This window comes from Gracilinanus agilis, chromosome 2 (genome assembly GCF_016433145.1).
Source record: "Gracilinanus agilis isolate LMUSP501 chromosome 2, AgileGrace, whole genome shotgun sequence".
Classification (NCBI taxonomy): Eukaryota; Metazoa; Chordata; class Mammalia; order Didelphimorphia; family Didelphidae; genus Gracilinanus; species Gracilinanus agilis.
The window spans coordinates 28,267,217-28,290,760 of NC_058131.1; the positions used below are offsets into that span (position 1 = coordinate 28,267,217).

At 46.8% G+C, this 23,544-nt stretch overlaps 1 protein-coding gene across 2 annotated transcripts; it reads left to right on the forward strand.

Moving 5' to 3' along the window:
- The first annotated feature begins 952 nt into the window (after positions 1-952).
- NAGK (N-acetylglucosamine kinase) lies at positions 953-22,285 on the forward strand. 2 transcript variants are annotated; one of them, XM_044663028.1, is made up of 10 exons: positions 953-1,101; positions 6,009-6,093; positions 6,204-6,302; positions 7,610-7,751; positions 8,694-8,804; positions 11,364-11,476; positions 17,694-17,781; positions 19,302-19,399; positions 20,677-20,755; positions 21,310-22,285. In XM_044663028.1, the coding sequence occupies exons 1-10, from the start codon at positions 959-961 to the stop codon at positions 21,489-21,491; spliced, it is 1,140 nt and encodes a 379-aa protein (XP_044518963.1). In that variant the 5' UTR covers positions 953-958; the 3' UTR covers positions 21,492-22,285. The 2 variants fall into 2 exon arrangements, with proteins under 2 accessions (XP_044518963.1, XP_044518964.1); XM_044663029.1 differs by lacking the exon at positions 6,009-6,093 and having other exon boundaries at positions 1,056-1,101.
- Positions 22,286-23,544: the final 1,259 nt, after the last annotated feature.

The window sequence follows — 23,544 nt, forward strand, 5'->3', positions numbered from 1 at the left end:
CCTTATTTTGTGTGATTCCCCCTTTTCCTTTCCCCTCCCCCCCCCCCCCCCGCCCCTTGCTGGTTTCTTTCTGAGGGAAAATGTCTTTGAGTGCAGGTGAATCTTCATAGGATGCCAGCCCCTTGGCTTCAGGTTAACATATGCCTCAGTAGGGAAGGGCAGAGTGATGATGTATCTGAGAAGACGGTGATGCGGAAGCATTTTGTGGCAAGGTCTCTAGACAGTGAGGGACCCTTCTCTGGTGGGAAGGAGGGCCATTGATGGGAAGACACTCGCTGATCTGGGGAGCCCCCTCCTGGCTGCTCGGCGCCTCCAGAAGACGCAATCTTTCCTCTCTCTCCACTAGAACAGGAGAGAAGGAAGGAGGGAGCGGAGAGTCCTGGCCCCAGTAGGCTCCCCGACCAGGAGGAGCGCACGCACCCTGGAGCACACAGACCCACAGAAAGAGCGGCCCTTCCTACAATACCCTAACACCATCGACAATCTAAGTCATGGCTGCTAGCACCGAGCAGGCTCCCGACATCGCCAGTACCCCGCACGGCCCCGCCTCACTCCAGGACCTCCACCCCCGGCACACTTCGAGACGCCCGAACAGCCTCGCCCTGGGCAGTGCCTCCCTAGCCAGGCAGCCAGGGTCCTACACAACTCTCCACCCCACGGACCCCAGACCGCCCAGATTGGGAGGAGCTGGAGGCGGCAACCCCCCCGCCCTGAGCTCTGCTTGGAGCATCCCCGGAGGCTCCATCTGCCTTGGCATTTCCTATTGGGGCCCAGCCGCTCACACGTAACAGACACGCACATCGCCCCCCCCCTTCACGCGCGCGCGCACATATATGCACACGCGCACACACTCACACACATACACTAGCACTCGCACACCCAGGCTCCCTCATCCTCTGGGCGGGCTCCCACTGCTCCTCCCTCCTCAGCTTTGCGGAAATCAGCTGCTGGCTAGACAATGAGGCAGTCACATGACCTGCCGACCTGGACGTGGCTCAGTCCAGCGTCAGAAGAGTGGAACTTAGACGCTATCCCGAACAGCCCAACTTTGGACCGGGAGAGAGGAAGTTCTATGTTAGAACTGTACGGAGGCGTGGAGGGGTGAGCGCTAGGGCCAGGGGCCCGCAAGGAAGAGCCCCCGGGGAGGTGGGGTCGCGGGGGATGGACCCGGGGCGGGACACGCTTTCAGCTCTGCGCTGTCTGCGGGGCCGGGTGGAAGAAGGAGCCCGGATCTGTGAGGCCAGGGGTTGCCGCCTGCGTTTGGGAGTGTGCGTGGGACTGTACTCCGGGGAGGGAGGAGACGAGAGAGGGAGAGAAGAGAACGTGGGAGAGGGAGAGAGACGGAGAAGGAAAAGGAGAATGAGAAAGGGGGGGCGGGGAAAGAGAGGGAGACGAGGTGTGTGTCGGAAAGAGAGCAGACCATCCCCTGTAGGATCACAGATTCAGATTTAGAAGGGCCCTTACAGAATATCCAGCCCCCTTCATTTTACAGAGGAGGAAACTGAGGCCGGAGAGTTAAATCTTCTTGCCCAGGATTAGTCAGGACTTGAACTTGGATCTTTAAACATCAGCAAATCTGGTCTCTGTGCTCCTGGCCTGTGAGCCTTGTATTCATTCACCCTTCTCACTCACTCCCCTTCCCCATATCCAGTCAGTTAAGTCAACTAATATTTATTTATTTTCAAAGCTCTTACCTTCTGTCTTAGAATAATTTCCAATACAGAAGTGAGTAGTAAGTGCTAGAGTTGGAGTTAAGTGACTTGCCTAGGGTCACACAGCTAAGAAATATCTGGGGCTACATTTGAAGCCAGGCCCTCCCATCTCCAGGCCAGACTATCTATCCACTGAGCCACCTAATTTGTCCCTCTTCAGTTCACTTTTTCAGATGAGGAAACTGAGGCAAACTGGGTTAGGTGAATTCCCCAGGGTCACTAAGCTAGTAAGTGTCTGAGGCCAGATTTGAATTTAAAGAGCTCACATTCTAATGGGGGAGACCACATGGAAATGACTGCTGTATAGACAAAGAAAAGATAGGTTAATTTGGAGATTATCCCAGAAGGAAGGCAATAATCTTTGTTGAAAAGGATCAGGAGAGGCTTCTTGTGGAAGGTGGGATTTTAACTGAGAGTTGAAGGAAGCCAGATAAGTCAGGAGGCAGAGATGAGAGTGAAGAGTGTTGCAGATGAGGAAGAGAACCAGAGAATATGCCTGGAGTAGAGAGATGGGAATGTGTCATGTGAGAAAGTTAGGACTAATGCTAATGTCATTGACTCACAGTGCACGGAGGATGTGAATGCCAGAGTAAGAAAACTGGAAAGGTAGGGAGGAGGCAGGTGACAAAAGGCCTAAAAGAAAATAAAAGGAGCTAAACCTGATCTTATATTTAATTCTGGAAACAGCAGAGGACCACTGGAGTTTATTACATATGGGGGCAAGGTGGTTAAAATGTCACCTTAGAAAGATCTAATAGTCCAGGTGTGAGGTGATGAGAGATGGACTAGAGTAGGGCCAGTGTCTGGATGGGTGAGGCTGAAACTGATGAGAGAAATGTAAGAGGCTAAACCAACAAGAGGGATTTCAGAGGTGAAATCAACATGGGGGAAGGGAGGGGTCCAAGAAGTGAAATTGCAGAGGTGAAACCAACAGGTATTTCAGAAGTGAAATCCATATCTCTGAGGTGTTGAAGAAGTGAAATTGATGCGAGAGGCAGCAGAGGCGAAATCCATAGGCTTCTAGTGCCCCTTAAATAGGGGCAGGCTAGGATGACTCCTGGGTTGGGAGCCTGAGGGACCAGGAAGAGGGCCGAGCCTTCTACAGTAATGGGGAAGGAAGTTCTCTTCCCCTGAGGGAGGAGGGTTTAAGGGAAAAGATAATGAGTTCAGTTTTTGACATGTGTTGAAGCTATCTACTGGATACCAGGTTGGAGATGTCTGAAAAGCAGTTGGAGTTGAATATGCCATTGGAGGTGAGCAGAGAGGTTAGAGCTGGATACAAAGATGGGAGAATCGTTTGTATCTGCTGATTCTTCCTTTATGATCTCTCTCCTGTAGCCCCATCCTCCCCTCAGACCAGGATGGGAGTCGGGCCTTTTAATTTAATTTAATCCATCAGACACTTTAATAGAACTCCCTTTAGACATACTTACCTACAGTGTGACCCTGGGCAAGGAATTTAACCGCAGTTGCCTAGCTCTTATGTCTCTTCCATCCTAGAACCCATCCTTAGTATCAATTCTAGGACAGAAGTGAAGGGTTTCTTTTTTTTCTTTTTTTTAAAACCCTTAACTTCTGTGTATTGGCTCCTACGTGGAAGAGTGGTAAGGGTGGGCAATGGGGGTCAAGTGACTTGCCCAGGGTCACACAGCTGGGAAGTGTCTGAGACCAGATTTGAACCCAGGATTTCCCATCTCTAGCCCTGACTCTCCATTCACTGAGCTACCCAGCTGCCCCAGAAGCCAAGGGTTTCAAAGCCTGTGGTTAGAGCACTGGCCTGGAGCCAGAGAAGACCTGAATTCAAGTCCAGCCTCGGACGTGTCCTAGCTGTGTGACCCTGGGGAAGGATCCACTGGAGAAGGAAAGGGCAAACCACTCCAGTGACCCTCATCAAGAAAACTTGCACAGCTAGCCCACAGGGCCATGAACCAGCTACTGCAGGGGTCGGCAACGTATGACTCTTGAGCCATACCTGGCTCTTTTCAGGGCCAGATCTGGCTCTTTCTGCAGGAGCCATAAAGTCCATTTTTTTCAGGCGCTGTTACAGGAGCGCACTGTGAGCACTGCACGGCTCTCACAAAATTACATTTTAAAAAATGTGGCATTTATGGCTCTCACGGCCAAAAAGGTTGCCAACCCCTGAGCTACTGACTTAGATTCTGGGGAACAGGAGTGTATGTTCTATTGGGGAAGATGGCATGTACCCAGATGGGCAGGTTCACAAGGTAAGATCTTCCCCCCTAGATTAGGAAAAGCCTTAAGTAGAAGGTGGTGGGCCAGTCAGTGAGTGAGTGCAAAGGCTCCTTAGGAGGAAGCAGAGGACTGTGTGGCTGAGATAGGAGGGGAGAAGTTGGATCCTCCACCCCTAAAGGCATGGGCTTCTCCTTATCTATCTTGGCTGAAGGGAGAAAGGAAGAATCAAGGACAGGAACTTTTATTATTGCTGCCATTTCACTCACAGCTGCCTCTGTGACCCCATTGGGGGTTTTCTTTTCTTTTTTTTTTTTTTTAACCCTTGTACTTCGGTGTATTGTCTCATAGGTGGAAGATTGGTAAGGGTGGGCAATGGGGGTCAAGTGACCCGCCCAGGGTCACACAGCTGGGAAGTGGCTGAGGCTGGGTTTGAACCTAGGACCTCCTGTCTCTAGGCCTGACTCTCACTCCACTGAGCTACCCAGCTGCCCCCTGGGGGTTTTCTTGACAGAGATACTGGAGTGATTTGTCATTTCCTTCTCCAGCTCCCTTGACAGAGGAGGAAACTGAGGCCGACAGGGTGAAGTGAAGTGACTTGCCCAGGGTCACCCAGCTAGATTGGAAATCAGGAGGACAGTCTTCCTGCCTCCAGGCAGTATTCCCTGTACTACCTAGTGGAGGCTGAGTGGAACTCTTGGGTCACAAGTCTAGAGTGCTTTGAATTTTATGGAGCCTGTTCCTTCCCTCTGGATGAGGTGATGGGCCTGCTGTCCTTATCATTTGCCAGATGAGGAAACTGAGGCCTTAGAGAAGGGAGAAGTCACTTGTCCAAGATGACACAGAGGCAGCATTTGATCCTTGGTCCTTCCTGATGCCAAGTGCACCAGGGACAATGGTGGCTGCAACAACTGTCTAAGTTAGACAGTGATTCTTAAAGTGGGCGCCACCACCCCCTGGTGGGTGCTGCAGTGATGGGGGGGGGGGGAGGGAGCAGTGATGGCCACAGGTGCATTTATCTTTCCTATTAATTGCTATTACAATTTAAAAAAAAATTAATTTCCAGGGGGCTAAGTAATATTTTTTTCTGGAAAGGGGGCGGGAGGCCAAAAAAGTTGGGGAACCACTCTAACCAGTCTTTGTGTGCTGTTGGGTCACAGCTTTATTCTTATGCCTTGGTGGGTACCTCTCGGCAAGCAGCCCAGAGAGGGGGACCCCGGGTCACACGCCATCAGAATTCGACCTGATTCCCATCGCTGCCAAACTACACTTTCTTCAGAGTCCGCTTCTGGTGTGGGGAGCCCAGAACTGGGGTTTCAGTTCCCTTAATGCCAATGGCTAACAGCATGGTCTTGGGGCAAGTTGCTTCCTGTATGGGGCCTTCAAATGGTGGCGGGTTCTGGGAACTGAGGTCCCACTTGGTGACCCAGACCGGAGCCCCTGGCAGAGCCTCGTGGCCCAGATCATAACCAGAACTGGAGGAGAGGTGCCTGTGGGCATTAAAGTGGCAGAGCATTAAAGTAGCTGCGGGGGGAGTTCTCTGAAAACACCGGCTCTCGGCAGAGGCAGCTTGAACCCATAAAGACCCGGGTTTGGGTCTTGCTTCTGACGCCAATTGGGTGTGTAATGGTAGGTCCAGTATCTATGATGATAACTTTTTGGGTCGTGTCTGACTCTCCGTGATCCTGCTGGGGGTTTTCCTGACAAAGACCCTGGAGTGGTTGGCCATTTCCTTCTCCAGCTTATATTACAGACAAGGAAACTGAGGCACACCGGTTGAAGTGACTTGCCCGGGGTCACACAGCTAGCACGTGTCAGAGGCTGGACTTGAACTTGGGAAGAGGAGTCTTCTTGCCTCCTGGCCCGGCGCTCTACCCATTGGCCCACCTTAGCAATCTCATTAGGACTTCCTTACGTGGGTCCCCCAAACATTGTCTGCCTCATTGATTACATATTGATCTATGGGAGGTCCAAGAAGAGAAAGGTCGACAGAGCCCCATGGAAGGAGCCTGGGGAGATGGGGTGGGATGGGACGTTCCCCGTCTGGGTGGGGGCTGCGTCTCCCCCCTCAGAGCCAGGGGACACTGAGTCTGGGCTGTTCCCCAGGGGAGCCACCCACTCCAAGGTCATGCTGCTGAATCAGGATGCCAAGATACTGTCCGAAGTGGAAGGTCCGAACACCAACCAGTGGGTAAGCGGGGCCTGGGGGCCGGATGGAGGGAGAGCCTGCCCGGACGGCAGGATTCTGGGCTCCTGGGGCCGGCCCGAAGGCCGCTTAACTCCTTTTCTCTCCCGGACCAGCTGACGGGGCTGGAGGTGTGCGCAGATAGGATCAATACCATGGTGACCGAAGCCAAGAGGAAGGCCGGGGCAGACGTGCACATGCCGCTGTGCAGCCTGGTGAGTCGGGCCGGGAGTCCCAGGGGATCTGGGGGGCGAGAGGCCTCCGGGCTGCCCGGGGTGTGTCGGGCCAAGGTTGAGCCTCCAGGCCTGCCTGATTAAGGGATGACTCAGCAGCCGTAGAGAGGGCACAGGCTGAGCCTTGCCCCCGTCAGCCTCTCCCTGAGCTCGTCATCTGCCCCCTCCTGCCTTCGGCTCGCTCTGACGGGCACTCTCGGAGCCCGAGGGAGGCGCCGGGGTGTGTGGTTTCTTGATTGGGGGGCCGGATTCGTCCCCCAATCCATGAAAGAACGTTCCCGCTCTCCGAGGAGTTGCACTTTTCTGAACCTTAAAGCTTCCCGGATCTTAGAGTCTAAAGTCTTAGAGAGCTATCCGGGTCCCGCGCTTCTCTGGCCAGTGGCTCTCAGAAAAGGGACTTGAACTCGGGTCTTTCTGACTGAGGCTTCTTCTCTGTCTGATACACCGCCGATCAGGAATTGTCGTTGTCCGGTCCTTTTCCATCGTGTCCGACTCTTTGTGACCCCATTTGGTGTTTTCTTGGCAAAGACACTAGAATGGTTCGCCATTTTCTTTTCCTCCTCATTTGGCAGAAGAGGAAATGGAGGCAAATTGGGTGAAGTGACTTGCCCAGGGTCACACAGCTAGCAAGAAGCGCCTGGCTCTGGCCCTTCCTGTCCTGGGGTCTTTACCCAGCTTATGCCTCCCCCTCTGTTCAGCCTCCAGGTGCAGCTTAGCAAGCTGCCTCTTGGGGGGGGGGGGTTGCCCTGCCCAACCCCGCTGGAGGGGATCTGGCCCTTCTGAGCCTTGCTCGGCCCTTAGCCTAGGGCTCTCTTTACTGGGTTTTATCTGTATTCGTGGGGAATTAGTCTACAGTAAGATCATGTCTTCACGCCAGCCTCCGTTTCCCCTTCTGTCAGAAGGGATGGATGAGAGAGCCTCGGAGGGCCAGCTCTAAAGCTCTCACCGCCTGTCTTAGAGCCCACGACTGCCCATTGGTTCCAGGGCAGGAGCACATTAAGGGTGAGGCGGCGGGGTGGGTACAGCTGGGAAGGGTCTGAGGCCCCATCTGAACCTCGGACCTCCCGCCTCTGGGCCTGGCTCTGCCCACTGAGCAGCTCGGCTGTCCCCTAAATGCCAGCAAAGACAAGTTGGAAGCAGATGGTAGAAGACTGAGTTCTGGGATAAAGAGTTTGGGGGTGACTGAAGGCGGCGGGTATAAAGGGGAGCCACTGAAGATTCTTGAGGAGGGCCAAAGGTGGTTCTGAAAACTTTCAGCCCACCACACTGACCTTTTTTCTGAACGGCAGGGCCTGACCCTGAGCGGGGCAGAGGAGTCAGCAGCAGTGTCCAGTTTGGTTCAGGAGTTAAAACTTCGCTATCCTGCCCTCAGTAACAGCTACTTCGTCTCTACCGATGCAGCTGGCTCCATTGCCACGGCCACAGACCAGGGTAAGACCGGCTGCCTCAGCTGGGGACCCTCGGAGGCCTGGCTCCCTCCCTGGAGGAGGGGACATTGCCTGGAAATGGCAGTACTCACCTCCTTAGTGCCTAAACTTCACTGTACACATCCTCTGAGCTGTCCCACGCCAGGGAGTCCAGAGCAGGGAGAGAAGGAGGGCAAAGAATGTTGGGGAGGGGTTTGAGAGCAGAGGCTTAACTTTTCTTGTGTCATAGACCCCTTCTCAGAATAATGTTTTTATTTTATTTTATTTTTTCAGAATAATGTTTTTAGATGCATAAAATAAAATGTATGGGATGACCAAGGCCTATAATTACATTGAAAAACAATCACTTTGTAGACCACAGGCTAAGCACACCTAGAGGCAGAGAAATGTCCCCACAAGGGAATCAAAGTAAGCACGTTAAAGTTAGGGGCGAGTATGTCCAAGGTAGCCTTTTTTTTTTTTTTTTTTTTTTTAAATAAACCCTTGTACTTTGGTGTATTGTCTCATAGGTGGAAGATTGGTAAGGGTGGGCAATGGGGGTCAAGTGACTTGCCCAGGGTCACACAGCTGGGAAGTGGCTGAGGCCAGGTTTGAACCTAGGACCTCCTGTCTCTAGGCCTGACTCTCACTCCACTGAGCTACCCAGCTGCCCCCTAAGGTAGCCTTTTTATAAAGAGATCTGGAGGATGGCCTGGGAGGAAGGCAGCCAGGAATCAGTCTACCTCTATCCCCTTGTCATACCAGCCCTCCCTCCCTAGGAGAAAGGGCCCAACAAGACGAGGACTTTCCTGCAGTCTATTCCCCATTACTTTTACCAGGGGTCTGAGAAGTGTCCTTAGGCAGAAGAATAAGATCCTGCCCCACTTCCTCCAGGCTCCTGGGAGTGGGTTTTTAGCCCCGTCTCTGTCATTGGAAAATTGCTGAGCTCTTCGCACTCTCCCTCCAGGTGGTATAGTGCTCATTGCCGGGACAGGGTCCACCTGCAGACTGGTCAACCCCGATGGCTCCGAGAAAGGATGTGGTGGCTGGGGACATCTCTTGGGTGATGAAGGCTCTGGTGAGGACTGGAAAATGGGGGCACCATCCACTGTATCTCTCTCTGTCCAATGCCCTCCGGCTCCTCTCTGGACTCGTGTTCTGGCCATGGCCCACTGCTTTGAATCCTTCCTTCTTGTGCATCCCAAACACACGTAGAAGAGCAGCTGCCCTCCCTACTTTATATAGTCTTGGAATCCCAGACTCTCCAGTTGGAAAGGGGGCCTTGGAGGCCATCAAGCCTTCCTCAATCCTACAGCAAACCCAGCAAGTGGTCATTCAGCTTTGGCTTGAAGGCCTCCAGGGAGGGGGAGCTGACTCCCTCCCTTTCTGCTTTCTATCCCTTTTCCACACTTGGCCAGTTCTGATTTTAGCAAGTTTTACCAGTCTGTGCTGATGGGCAGGGGCCTAACCTTGGCTGTCAGATTGTTCTTTCTAAGCTGTGAGTCTGACCATGTCCTCCTTACTGCTCAGGAAGCTCCACTGGCTTCCTTTTGCCTCCACCATCCAAGAGAAAATTTTAATTTGCTTTTAAAGCCTTACATAGGCTGGCTTCTTGCTATGGGACTTTCTAGTCTTCTTAAACCTTAATTCCTTGCCCATGTACTCTTTAATCCGGTGACACAGGTCTCCTTGCTCTTCCTCACACAAGACTCGCCCTTTCCCATCTGGGTATGTTCCCTGGTTGTCCTCCATGCCTGGAATTCTTGGCCCCCTTGTCTCCACATCTCAGCTTCCCTGACTTCACATCTCAGCTGAGGTCCCACCTTCTGCAGGAAAATTTTTCCCTTAAAAAACAACCACCACCACCTTATTTTCTTAGTGGCAACTCTTCAACAAAGGCTACACAGCTAAGAAGTGTCTGAGGCTAGATTTGAACCCAGAACATTCTGTCTCCAAAGCCTGGCGCTCTATCCATTATGCCATCTAGCCTCCCTCCCCTCTCCTCTTGATATTAGTGGTTGCTCTACATTAGTTATGTCCAGTGTATCTTGTTCGTAGGTAGTTTTTTTCATATTCTCTCTCATTGTACTGTTTCTTGAGAGCAGGGACTGTTGACTTTGTGAGGGAATATCTCAATGCATGGAATGCCATTGCAGATCCACATGCCCACCCCAATAAAATGCCACTGGGGGTGGGGGGTGGGAGGATGGGTGTATATTCATTTCTGGGACCCATTTTAGGTCGGAAGCCCCCAGAGGAGGGCAGGCAGTCCAGGATGGAACTTGAAGTATAATTGGAAGGAGTTGCGCATGTTTGTCCTGGCAGGGAAGGCTCAGGGGCACCCAAGAGCTACCTCTAAGAAAGTATTTGAGAGGCTGTTTGGAAGGGAGATTGGGACTGCTCTGCTTGACCCTAGAGGACAGAATCCAAAGCAATAAGTAAAAGTTGCAGAAGAAAATCTAGATCCAATATGAAGAAAAACTTACCGACAAATTCTTCCACAGATGGAACAGGTGGCTTCTAGAAGTGATGAGTTCTCTGTCACTGGTGGTCTTCAGGCAGAGCTCAGAGACCCTTTGGTGGAGCTGTAGTAGGGATTTCCTGCTCAGAACTGGTTAGACAGGATGAAAACCCTCCCAACTAAGACACTGCGTGATTTCGATTCTGTGTCAATAAGAGTAACAGCAGCTAGCATTTTCAGAGTGCATCAAGGTTTACAAAGCACTTGACAAAACCCCTGGGACATAGGCACTGTTAGGATCCCCATTTTATAATTGAGGAAACTGAGGCAAAATGAAGCGGTTAAGTGACTTGACCAGAGATCACACAGCTAGCAGGCGTTTGAGGCTGGATTTAAACTCGTCTTCCTGTCTCCAAGCCTAGAGTTCTCTTCCCTGTGGCATTTAGCTGCTTCTAACTAGTTTATGAAAACCTCACTAAAGAGGGAACCCTCTGTGTCTGGGAATCCCCCATGACATCCCCAACAAACTCTTAATTGTTAGGAAGTTTTTCCCACATGGGGCTTGTGCTTCCTCGTGGGGCTGAGCAGAACAAGTCTGAACACTTTTTAGCATGAAAGCCTTTTAAATGCTTGAAGATCTTAATCCCCATCTGAGTCTTCTCTTTTGGCTCCTTCATCGAGCCTCCTGGTCTCCAGACCCTAAGTAGTCCCTGAGTGGATACTAGAGTATAGCAGCATCTCCAGGCTCCAAGGTACCTCAAAGGTGATGGGACCCCTTCCTCCGGGTCCCACATGGAGACAGAATCATACAGTTTTAGGTGGAAGGACCTCAGAAATCATCTAATCCAATCTCATTTTACAGATGAGGAAACTCAGACCCGGGGAGGGGAAATAGCTTGCCTGAGGTGGCAGAGGGAACAAGTGCCAGTTCTGAATTCATCTCCTCTGATTCTACATTCAGAAGCCTTCATACTTTCCCCAGTTCCAACGTTACTGTGGCAGCAGCACATTACCATGTACTAGGCAGAACGCTCCTCGGGTTCAGGGTCCTGAAGCTCTGGGGTCTAGCTCTCACACTCTGTCACTGTGTCACCTCCTTTAGTCGGTCCTGACCCTTTGGGCCACAAAGACCATCAATTGCCCTTCTAGCCCTAAGCTTACCCTTTTCTTCCACAGCCTATTGGATCTCACATAAGGCAGTGAAGACAGTCTTTGACACCATGGACAACATGGAGGTGTCTAAATGTGACATAAGCCATGTCAAAAATGCCATGATGGAGTACTTCAAGGTAGGACACACACACCCCCACCCCCACCCCCTGCGCATCCCCTATCCGCCCCAGACTGGATGTAGAGGGGAAGAAGAAGAGGCAGCAGTAGGGAACAGGGTCTTGGTTGGTTGGGGAGGGGGTGGGGAGTCTGTTTTCTCACGTAGGACTTTGGTAGCAAGATACACATATGCAGCAAGAGTAGAACAAGGATCGAGTCCAGGAAAATGCAAAGTTACAACCTTGGGAACCTGGAAGGATGGGTGAAGGAGGCTTATAGGTCGGTGGGTGTAAGGAAGTCAGAGGAGCTTAGGTGGTTCATAGGAACATAGATTTAGAGCTGAAAGGGATCTTGGAGGCCACTGAATCCAACACCTTCATTTTCAGATGAGGAACTAAAGTAAACCGGTTTAAGAGTTAGTCTGGCATGACCTGCCCTCCATGAAACTCGGTAGGCTCTTATAATCACTGCTTCTTTTTCTGGATGTTCACCAACCATCTCTTTAGTAATCTAATCTAGAATTTTCCTAGGAATCAAAGTCAAGTTCACTGGCCTAAATTTTGCAGAAATAAAGTGTGATAACCTTTAAGTAAATTAGAGAAGTATGGAATTGTTTGTGTGTCAGACCTACAAATAAAGGAACCAATGAACAAACAAGACATAGAGAACATTGTGAGGTGTAAAATAGATAATTTTACCACTCTATGTTAATATCCTAACCTATTCCATTGATCCACTTCTCTATTTCCTTGCCAGTTTATAATATAGTTTGAGATCTGCTACAGCTTCCTTCATCTTTTTATTAATTCTCTTGATATTCCTGACCTTTTGTTCTTCCAGATGTTTTTTTTCTAGTTCTAAGAAATAATTTTTGGGTAGTTTGATTGGTATGGCACTGAATAGGTAAATTAATTTAAGTAGAATTGTCATTTTTATTATATTGGCTTGGCCTACCCAGGAGCAATTAATGTCTTTCCAGTTGTTTAGATCTGCCTTTATTTGTGTGAAAAGTGTTTTGTAGCTCTGTTCATATATATACTTCTTAAGTTTGTCTTGGGAGACAGATTCCCAGTGATTTTATATTAAGTATAATTGGTTTAAATAGGATTTCTCTTTCTATATCTAGATTTTGGATTTTGTTGGTAGTATAAAGAAATGCTGATGATTTATGTGGGTTTATTTCATATCCTGCAACTTTGCTATTATTGTTTTAATTAGGTTTTTTTTGTTTTCTAGGATTCTCTAAATATACCATCATAACATCATTGGCTATTCTAATTCCTTCAATTTTTTTTCTTATTGCTGTAGCTAGCATTTCAAGTATAATATTGAAGAATAGTGATGATAATAGGCATTTGTACTTTAGCCTTGATGCTGCTAGGAAGGCTTCTAGCTTATTCCCATTACAGATATTGCTTGTGGATGGTTTTAGATGGATGCTGTTTAGCATTTTAAGAAAAGCTCCATTTATTTCAGTATTTCCTAGTGTTTTGTTTTGCTTTGTTTTGAATAGTAAGGGGTCTTATATTTTAAGCTTTTTATACATCTGTTGATAATCATATGGTATTTGAGATATGTTGGTTTTGTTATTGATATGGTCAATTATTCTGATAGTTTTCTTAATATCGAAACATCCTCATTCCTGGTATAAAACCGACTTGGTCATAGTGTATGATCCTTGTGATATATATTCTAATCTCCTTGTTTGTGTTTTATTTAAAATTTTTTTGCATCAATGTTCATTAAGGAGATTGGTCTATAGTTTTCTTTCAGTTTTTATTCTTCTTGGTTTAGGTATCAGCACCATATTTGTATCATAATAAAAGGAATTTGGTAGAATTCTTTCTTCACCTATTTTCCTAAATAGTTTACATAGTATTGGAATTCATTGTTCTTTAAATGTTTGGTAGAATTCACTTGTAGCCCTGGGAATTTTTTTCTCAAGGATTTCATTGATGGCTTGTACAGTTTCTTTTTTCTGAAATGGGGTTGTCTAAGTATTCTATTCGATCACTGAATGTTCTTTTCAGTTCTTTGTCTTTGTCAGGAATGCCTGGAAATCCTCTTATTTGTTAAATGTCTGTTTTTTCCCCTGGAGGATTGTGTTCAGTTTTTTTTTTTTTTAATAGTTTTAAACCCTTAACTTCTGTGTATTAGTTCCTTGGTGGAAGAGTGGTAAGGGTAGGCAATGGGGGTCAAGTGACTTGCCCAAGGTCACAAAGCTGGGAAGTGTCTGAGGCCGGATTTGAACCCAGGACCTCCCATCTCTAGGCCTGGCTCTCAATCCACTGAGCTACCCAGCTGCCCCTTGTGTTCAGTTTTGCTGGGGTAAGTGATTCTTGGCTGTAATCATAGATCCTTTGCCTTCTGGAATATCATATTCCAAGCCCTCCAATATCATATTCCAAGATGGAAGCTCCTAGGTCCTGTGGAATCTTGACTGTGGCTCCAAGATATTTGCATTGTTTCTTTCTGGCAGCTTGTAGTATTTTTCTCCATGGCCTGGGAACTCTGGAATTTTGCTGAAATAGTCCTGGGAATTTTTATTTTGGGATCTATTCCAGGAGGTGATTAGTGGGTTCTTTCAATTTCTATTTCCCCTTCTTGTTTGAGAATATCAGGGCAGTTTTCCCTAACAGTTTCTTATAATATGGTGTCCAGGCTCTTTTTTTTTTGATTATGGCTTTCATGTATTCAGATGATTCTTTTTTTTTTTTAACCCTTATCTTCTATCTTAGAATTGATATTAAGTATTGATTCCAAGGCAGAAAAGCAGTTAGGGCTAGGCAATTAGGGTTAAGTGATTTACCCAGGGTCACACTTGTAAGAGGGAAAAGGGGTTTTTGATTGGATATATTAATATTTAAAGGTATGGTTGCCAAGGAACTGAATAAATACCAATTCCTAAAATGACCTTAGTAATTTATTTACAAAATATAGGAGAGAATGGAAGTAGGGAGATAAGAAGAGGGTAGAGTAAGAGATCTAACTTAAGGAACTAGATTTGTATTCAAGTCTGGGCTTTACTCTGGCAGGCCTCCAGAGGTCTAGCTGGAGAGCCTAAAAGTCAATTAGCAAGGGGTTTAGTCATGAGGGCTTCTCCCAATCAAGGGCCCCTCTGGAGGCTAAGGTAGTCAGCCTTCTTCACTCACCACGTGTAGTTCTAAGGGAAAGATTTAAGAACAGTCTCACCAAGGTCTCAGGGTCCCAGGTCCAGTGCTCCTCCAGGTCCAAGACACGAACAAGAAGAAGCCAAAAAACTCCAAGACACGAACAAGAAGAAAGCTGAACTTACTGAACTTTATTTTAAAGGGGCTTCTTTTGCATCACTTCCTGTGCCTTCTTCTTAGTTTACGTGTCCAATCACAACAGATGCTTTTCTTAGGACTGTCCAGGAGACAGTCAATAAATTCTGATTTGTCACTCACTCTAGCACATGTGGGTCACAGACCTCCCAACTTGTGAGTTAAGTGAAATTGTTTACATTTTTGGTGATTAGATTTGAAGAATGGGCAAGGTAGATTTAATCTCATTATCACACACACACACACACACACACACACACACACACACACACACACACCACAGCTAGGAAATGTCTGAGGCTACATTTGAACCTAGCATCTCCTAGCTCTGGGCCTGGCTTTCTATCCATTGAGCTACCAAGCTGTCTCCATCCTAATGATTCATAGATTATCTCTCCTGGATCTATTTGATCAGTTGTTTTTCCAGTGAGATATTTCAGGTTTTCTTCCATTTTTTCATTTTAAAAAGCTTCATTTTATTGTTTTCTGATGTCTTATGCAGTCATTATCTTCCCTTTTCCCAATTCTAATTTTTGGAGTTATTTTCTTCCTTGAGCTTTTGTCTTTCCTTTTCCATTTGGCCAGTTCTACTTTTTAAAGAGTTATTTTCTTAGTGGATTTTTGTATATCTTTTTCCAAGCTGTTGTCTCTTCTCTCAGTTTTTCTTCTACCACTCTTATTATCTGATCTTTAATCTCCTTTTCTTGAAGCTCTTCCAGTTCCTTTGGATCTTACATCCTTTCACACCTTTCTTTGAGGCTTATGGTTCTGTTTTGGCATTGTTTTCCCTCTTCTAAGTTTGTATTTGGATATTCTCTGTCGCTGAAGTAACTCTATAGAGTCAGGTTTTTTCTTTGTCTTTTTCATGACCTTGCCTGTATGTTGAAGTTCATCTGTATTCCTGGGATGGAGGGAGTACTGTCATGAGCCTGTATTGTGGTCTCTCCTCTGGTGTTTGGGGTCAGCCTTGGCTTCCTTGGGGTCCTACAGTGTACACATCAAGGGGGCAGCCTTACTCCTGCTCTGGAGGGGGCTTGGAGCTATTTACTTTTAGAAGCTAGCTGTATAGAGAAAGCTAGAATCCATCCCACCTGCCTTCCCCACCTCCTGCTGTCAGTTCCCTTGGTGGAGAATATTGTAAGATTAAAATTAATGTTCAATACATAAAGTATTATTTTTATAAAGTTTATTATCTGACAAAACAGAACCACATGACTAAGTTTTTCTACCTGCTCAAAAAGCCCATTCCACCAAAGCCGCCAACAGGAAGGAAAAAAAAGCTAGATATGGAACTCCACCCAATTCATCCTGTCTACGTCAGCACGTAACGACAGGAAGTGGATGGGGTTCTGGGAGTCATAGTTTTGTTGGGGATTATAATTTTTAGGGTAACAAATTCTAATTTCACATATACTGGATTGCTCTTCCTTCTTAACCCCAGTGAATTGCGTCTTTTCTGCTATGTCGGCTTGGACTAGGAGACTTTCACCCTGTCTTTTGTGGGTGCTCCAGAATTCATTTTAAGGCATTCTTGTTTGGAGATGGGTTTGGGTGACCTCAAAATATCCTTACTCTGCCATCTTAGCTCCAGGGTGCAGTTTAATTACATGGCATCCTTAGAAGTATTTACTGGTACAATAAAGCATTGAGTCTGGAGTTAGGAAGACCTCAGTTCAAATCTAGCCTTAAATATTTACTAGCTATGTGACCCTGGGTAGGTCACTTCATCTCTATTTGCCTCAGTTTCCTCAACTATAAAACAGAGATCTTAATATCACCAAACCTCACCAGATTTTTGAAAAGATCAAATGAATAATACTAGTGTCATATATCTGAACCAAAACTGGGTATCTTGAGTATCTTATGTATCTTGCAATAGAAATAAAGATCAAATTTCCAAATGTTGGAGAGAGAGAGAGAGAGCAATCTAGCCCAACCATTTAACAGATGAGAGCCAGAGAGAAGGTGATATGCCCAAAGCCACACAGTTTGTTAATTATTATGTTAATTTAGAATTACATTGATTATTATGTTAATAACTCCCTGGCAAATGAACTGAGTGTCCTCATAGGCCTCTGAGGTAAAGGGCAGGTTGTTCTAAAGAAAGTACTTTGAAATATTAAAATCAGTGTAAGAGATGGAAGTTGTTATTGAATTCTTGAGTGCAGATGGGGACAAAGTCTTGGACTGAGAGTCTGGGGACCTGTGTTTAGGACCTGGGTTCAAATCCTACTTCTGTCACTGACCACCTGCTGCAACTCAAGACCTCATTCTAGGTTTGTAAGATGAAGCCTTTGGTTTACTCTAGATGGTCTCTGGTTTCAGGATGAAGTCCTAAGATTTAGTTTTTCCTATAAAAGTGGCTACGGGGGTAGAGGGGGCAGCTGGGTAGCTCAGTGGATTGAGAGCCAGGCCTAGAGTTGGAAGGTCCTAGGTTCAAATCTGGCCTCAGATAATTCCTAGCTGTGTGACCCTGGGCAAGTCACCTGACCCCCATTGCCTACTCTTACCACTCTTCTGCCTTGGAGCCAATACACTGTATTGACTCCAAGACAGAATGTAAGGGTTTAAAAAAATAAACAGATAAACAAACAAACAAACAAACAAATAAATAAATAAATAGGAGTGGCTGCTGATTTTAAAAAGGGTAGAAGTGGTATGAAGAGTGCCCTGGAATGAAAATCTAGAGACCTGAGTTCTGGGTTGAGATTTTGTGGTCTGGGGCAAGTCTTTTTTCCCTCTAAGTATCAACTGATTCATCTATAAAATGAGGGGATGGAACAGATGACCCATAAGCTTATTCTTTGAATTCTCCAGAATTTCCCTCCAGTTGTCTTCATATAACACAAGCTGCCACTCTTTGCAATGGTTGCTGCCTGGGAAAGCTTTCTCCTTTTTGATGATCATTTAAGCCCCTCTCTGTGCCCCTCAGGTATCTAATCGGATGGAAATGCTCACTCGCTTCTATAGAGACTTCGACAAATCCTTATTTGCTGGATTTTGCCGTAAAATTGCAGAAGGTACAGGAGGGATGGGGTGGGAAGCCATGACTTGTTGTCTTATCTAGCTTGGTTCCTGAAAATCCCCATAAAGAGAAAGGGCAGTGGGCAGGGCTGGGAGTCAGGAATTCAACCTCATTCTAACCAAAAGCTATAAACTCCTCTTAGTGCTCTGCTCTGGAGACTTTAACAATCTTTTTTTTTTCCTAAATACACACATGGGAATACATATTCACGTAAATTCACGCGCGCACACATGAACTCGTGCACACACACGAGCATTTCCTTATCCATTGATCACAAAGTGATGATTTTTCTGTGAAACTGAATCTCCATTTCATTGTTTACTTTCTAAAAAAGTATATGATTTCTTCATGTTATTTTTATAACTCCTCCTTGTCTAGGCTTTATTCCAAACTTCTTTCAGTTCTTTTCTGTGCATTTAAGAAATGTTTCATTAGCTCTCTTCTTTGGTATCACTGTTGCTCAGTTTCTTTATCTTTCCAGTAGCTCTAAAATGTTAGTTCTCTCTCATTCCACCCAGGTCATTGAGCACCTGGCTCTCTCTGGGAAAACAGGTAGCAATAGTGAGGAAAAAACAAATCCCTTTGCTTTGGATAAATGTGACTCCTTTCCCACCATCCTCTTCCTCTTTACTTTTCCCTAAATCAAGAAGAGCTAAAATTGACCAGTTCTAGACCCATATCTCCAGTTGTTTACAGACTGAGAGTCCCTCAAATACATGTCTAAAACTGAGATAATTTTCTTTCACCATAAACCCATTCTTCATCCTGACTTCACTATTTCTAAGGCACTATCATTCCCTTCATAGCCCACAAATAACCTTGAACTTCTCTTTGACTTTTTCTTCCTTCTCACTTCCTACATGCAATAATTGACTAATATTGGCCATTTTTTTTTAAACCCTTGTACTTCGGTGTATTGTCTCATAGGTGGAAGATTGGTAAGGGTGGGCAATGGGGGTCAAGTGACTTGCCCAGGGTCACACAGCTGGGAAGTGGCTGAGGCCGGGTTTGAACCTAGGACCTCCTGTCTCTAGGCCTGACTCTCACTCCACTGAGCTACCCAGCTGCCCCAATATTGGCCATTTTTGAACGACCACCTCTTTTCTATCTGTCCCTCCTTCGCTATTCCCACTGCCACCACCCACCTGGGTTACTCTCATATATTCTCCTATCAAGTATTCCTACATCCACTCCAATTCCTTCAATCTATTCTTTACCCAGCTGTCACACGAATCTTCCTCACACCTACATTTGGCCATGTTTCTCTTTTTGCTCAAAAGTCTTCATTGGATCTTGTTTCTCCAGCTAGACTGTGAACTCCCCACAGTTAATTTTTTCATTCTTTTCCCTTCCTTGAAGTGTCTAGTGCAGAGTCCGGCACTCGAAGTGCTCTGTAAAGATTTGATTTCAGTGAACTGATACAGAAGTAAATAAGTGACAAATGATGGATGGGTGGATGAAGTTGAATCTAGGCTCCCTCACTCTTCAGTCCGTTTGCCTCTCCATTCATTTTAGGTGCTTTTGAGGGTGACCGCCTCTGCCTTGATATTTTCAAGAAGGCTGGAGAAATGCTGGCCAAACATGTACTGGCTGTGTTGCCCAAAATAGACCCGGTAAGTGCAAGCAAGGGATGGGGAAGCTGGGGCATTGTGGGGAGGGAGGTGGAAAAGCATAGAAATCCCATTTTCGTATGAGGCGTACTTTGATTCCATCTTCATCTCTCTTCTTTTCTCTGCTATCCTAGCTCCCTGGTCCCACGTCTCTGTCCTCTTCTTTCACTTAATCTGGGTCTGTTTCTTCAAGAGGCACCATGGCGTAGTAGACAGAGGGCTGGCCTTGGAGTCAGGAAGCCCAGAGTCCAAGCCCTACCTCCCATTATGGCTGGGTGGCCTTGGGTAGGTTGATTCACCTCTTGATATCCCCAGGCACCTATTCTAATTCAACAAATGTTTGTTATTTACTCTGAGCAAAGCATGCAAATGAGGACAGAAAGAAAGGAATAGGGCTCACTTACACTGGGTGGGAAAAACTACAGATGTGCCTCAGAGCAATGTCTGGCATTGAAGAAGCACTTCCTACAGCTTACACACCCAACTAGGAAAATACAAAAGCAGAAAGTTGGGGGATCAGAAGTGCCTCAGGTCTGAGAGAGTACTAAAGCTGAACCTGAAACAAGGAGGGAGAAGGAGGGCCCCCAGTCATGGGAGGAGTGAAGACAGGAGATGAAATATTGTGTTTGGGGAATACACAGACCCAAAATGCCGAGGAGTTGCCCAATCTCCATCAAGAGCAGGAATTTGCACACTTTGGGACCATGTAGTAAATTACTACTCTAGACTCCCTTTGCCCAAACACATACTCTTTCTCTCTTTCTCCCTCTCACATTCTCTTTCCTCCTCCCTCCTTTTCCTTCCTCTCCATTCTCCCTTTCTCCTTCCTCCCCTCCCCTACCTCACTGGATAGCTGTGAGAATTAGTACAAATAAAGGGAAACAGCAAAATCTGGTAGAGAAGGAATGCTGGGTATGGAAGCAAAGACTCCAAGTTAAAATCCTATCTCTGCCACTTAATAGCTATTGGCTGACCTTGATGGAGACACTTCCTTAGTCTGGACCTCTCTTTTCCTCAGGTAGAAAATGAAGGTATTAGACTCAATGCTAAATCCTCTGATCCTCTGACCTCCCAGTTATCCCCCTTCCATTCACTGTGAGAAGGGAAGAGTCAGGCCAAGTCTCCAAGAATTGTTTCCCCAGAGCAGATGGGTGGACACGGCCAAGTCCTGGTTGGCTTAAGGACCTTGAGCTGGCACCCCATCTTCTCCCCCATAACAGCTCACTTAATAAACACATTCAGGTTTACAAGTTACCTTTTTGTCTCTCTTCTTCCCCCAGGAGCTTCTCTCAGGACCACTGGGCCTCCCCATCGTGTGTGTGGGCTCTGTGTGGAAGAGCTGGGAGCTGTTAGAAGAAGGTGAATGGGGGAGGCGGGGTGCCCCTGCTAATAGGGAACAGGCAGGGAGAGGAATAGGGCAGAGAGTAGCGTCCACAAGGTTGCCTCCCCCCAACCCCTCGCACTTTGCCCAAGGACAAAAGCTAGCCTCCCTGGCCCAAGAACCCTGCCCCTCTGGAAGTTTATCTGTGGTCTGCTCTTCTGAGGATCATTCCCGCTGACTCAGGGAAGGGGGTCTTTCAGCAACCCACTTACTCCCTGACCCTTTGGCTTTCCCATACTCCAGTGCAATGTTCTCTGCTCTTATGTAGTTGTCTGTCTCCAGTGTGAGTTAGGTCTGTTTGGGGGCTCATTTCTTAGTGTCTCTCCCTATCAGACCAGGGGCTGCTTTCCCTGTCCACAAGATAAGTGTTTACTATGTGCCAAGGCACTGTGTTGGGTGCTGGTGAGATACAGAAGGTACAGGCACAGTCCTTTCTAAGGGTTTCTTCAGGGGGACCCTGCAGCCATTGGCCCAGTTTACTGGGGAAGTCATGGTGCCCAAACATCCCTCATTATTCTTTCTGCTATTCTAGGCTTCGTCTCTACCATATCTGAAGGAAAGAAAATCAATGGCTTTTTCTCCCGCTTCACCCTGCTCAAGTTGAAGCACTCCTCTGCCATGGGAGGAGCCAGCCTGGGGGCTCTGTCTGTCGGGAAGCATCTTCCCTTAGACTATCCCAGGAATGCTGATCCCTTCTACAGGCACATCCTCTAGTTAGGGCTGGCCCCCTCACCTCAAGGCCAGTGGATGTTGGATGCTGAAAGAGCAGTGCTTTTGTTAATCAATAAATGTAGCTAAACTTTATTAGTACTTTATACATATCTTACCTCCCAACAATCCTTGGAGGTAGATTCAAAAACAGGATCACCTAATTTGAGAGTTAGAAAGATCCTTTGGGACTATTGAGTCCCACCCTTAATACAGAGTCCTTACTACAATGTAGCCCATAAGTGTTGACCAGCTCCTATTTGGCCCTCCGTCTTTGGAGGTGGCCTATCTTTTGGGCAGCCAATCATTAAGGTTTTTTCCCCTGATTTCAAACTTAAATTGACCTCTCTGCACTATCTACCCACTACTCAGGTTCTGTCCTCTGGGGCTAAACAATACCTCTAGTCTGTCCTTTGCATGATTACCCTTTAGATACCAGAAAATGAGGATCGACCCCAAGGCTTCTTTTCCCCAGCCAGACATGCCCAGTTCCTTTAACTAGTCTTTCTATGAAATGGATTCAAGGCCTTTCACCATCTTGGCTACTCTTCCATAGATCCTCTCTTGCCCTTCAACTGTGGTTTCCAGAACTGAACACAGTACTCCAGATGGTGTCTTATCATCAGAGAGAACAGTTGGACTATCAGCTCCCAAATAATGGAAGCTATGCCCCTTTTGATGCCACCCAGAATCTCACCCTGCTCATTCACATCAAGCCTGAAGTCCACTAAAACTCCAACATATTTTTCTGACCTGCTGTCAAACTATACTGCCCCAGACTTAAAACTGGATGAAGTTGATTTTTGTCCTAAGTGCAAGACTTTACATGTATTCTGTTAAGTTTTATCTTCTTTGACTCAGTGCAATTCTAGTCTGTTAAAATCCTTTTATACCCTGTCACCCAGTGGGTTAGCTACTTTTAAATTTGAGAGATACGCTCTCTATGCCTTTATCCAAGTCATTATTATCTCATTTTACTGATAAGAAAACTAAGGCAGAGGTTAAATGACATTACAAAGTAAGCTAGTATGTGTCTGAGGCAAGATTTGAACTCAGATGACTCCCAAGTTAAGCACTACATCTGAGATGCCACCTACCTACCTGGTGATTCAGGCAGATGGGAGAAAATAAACTCTATGGCCTCCTATCTTTAGATAGATTAATTTGGCTCTTAGCCTAGTTCTAGAAACGGATCCTACCACCTGCTGGAAAAAACTGTCAGGTGACCTCACCCTGCATATGTAGTAGTGGCCGTCAGGCAGTCAAGTGGACAGAGTTTAATCAGGAAGACTCAGACACTTAGCTTTGTGACCCAGGCCAGTCACTTCACCTTGTTGGCCTCCGTTTCCTCTGCTGTAAAATGTGCTGGAGGAGATGGGAAACCATTCCAGTATCCCTGCCAAGAAAACCCACAAATGACCAAAATGACAACCAACAACAAAGAGACAAAACCAAACCAGAAACCTCCTGGTCACCTAAGGCACAAAAGAAGTCAAGAAGTCAGTGCCTTTTCCTTTCTGCCAGTGTTCGAAGATACACAAGAATCACCACCCTGTGCCCTGCTGACTAGATCCCTTTCTGAATGGAGGCACCATCTTTGTAAGCCAAGTATCAAATCTTACCTTGTAAGCCCCTCATACGAGTGTGTCTCTTTTCATCCTGGTCTTGACTCTAAACTGGATTAGCCCCAGTGATGCCTACCTATACACAGGTTTGTGGAGAAGATGCAGTTTAGATTTTTATTAATACTTCATGTAAGACTTGGATTCAAATCTTACCTCAGATACTAGCCCTGTGACCCTTAGCTTTAACCTCAGTGTGCCTCTTAGGCAACTCCCTGGGGATGCAAGGGGCTCACGTTAATGGAGTTACCCTCTCCCTTCCCATCCTGCCACCCCAACACACACACAAGCAGTTTCCTTGTCAAAAGATAGGATTAACTCATAGTTAAGTGCCAACATGCTGGCGTGTAGGCCTCATAGCCACTTAGCACGTGGTCTTTAATAAGGGCCCACTATAAATCGATGAACAAGCATAGGGGTGCCTGCTGTGTGTCAGG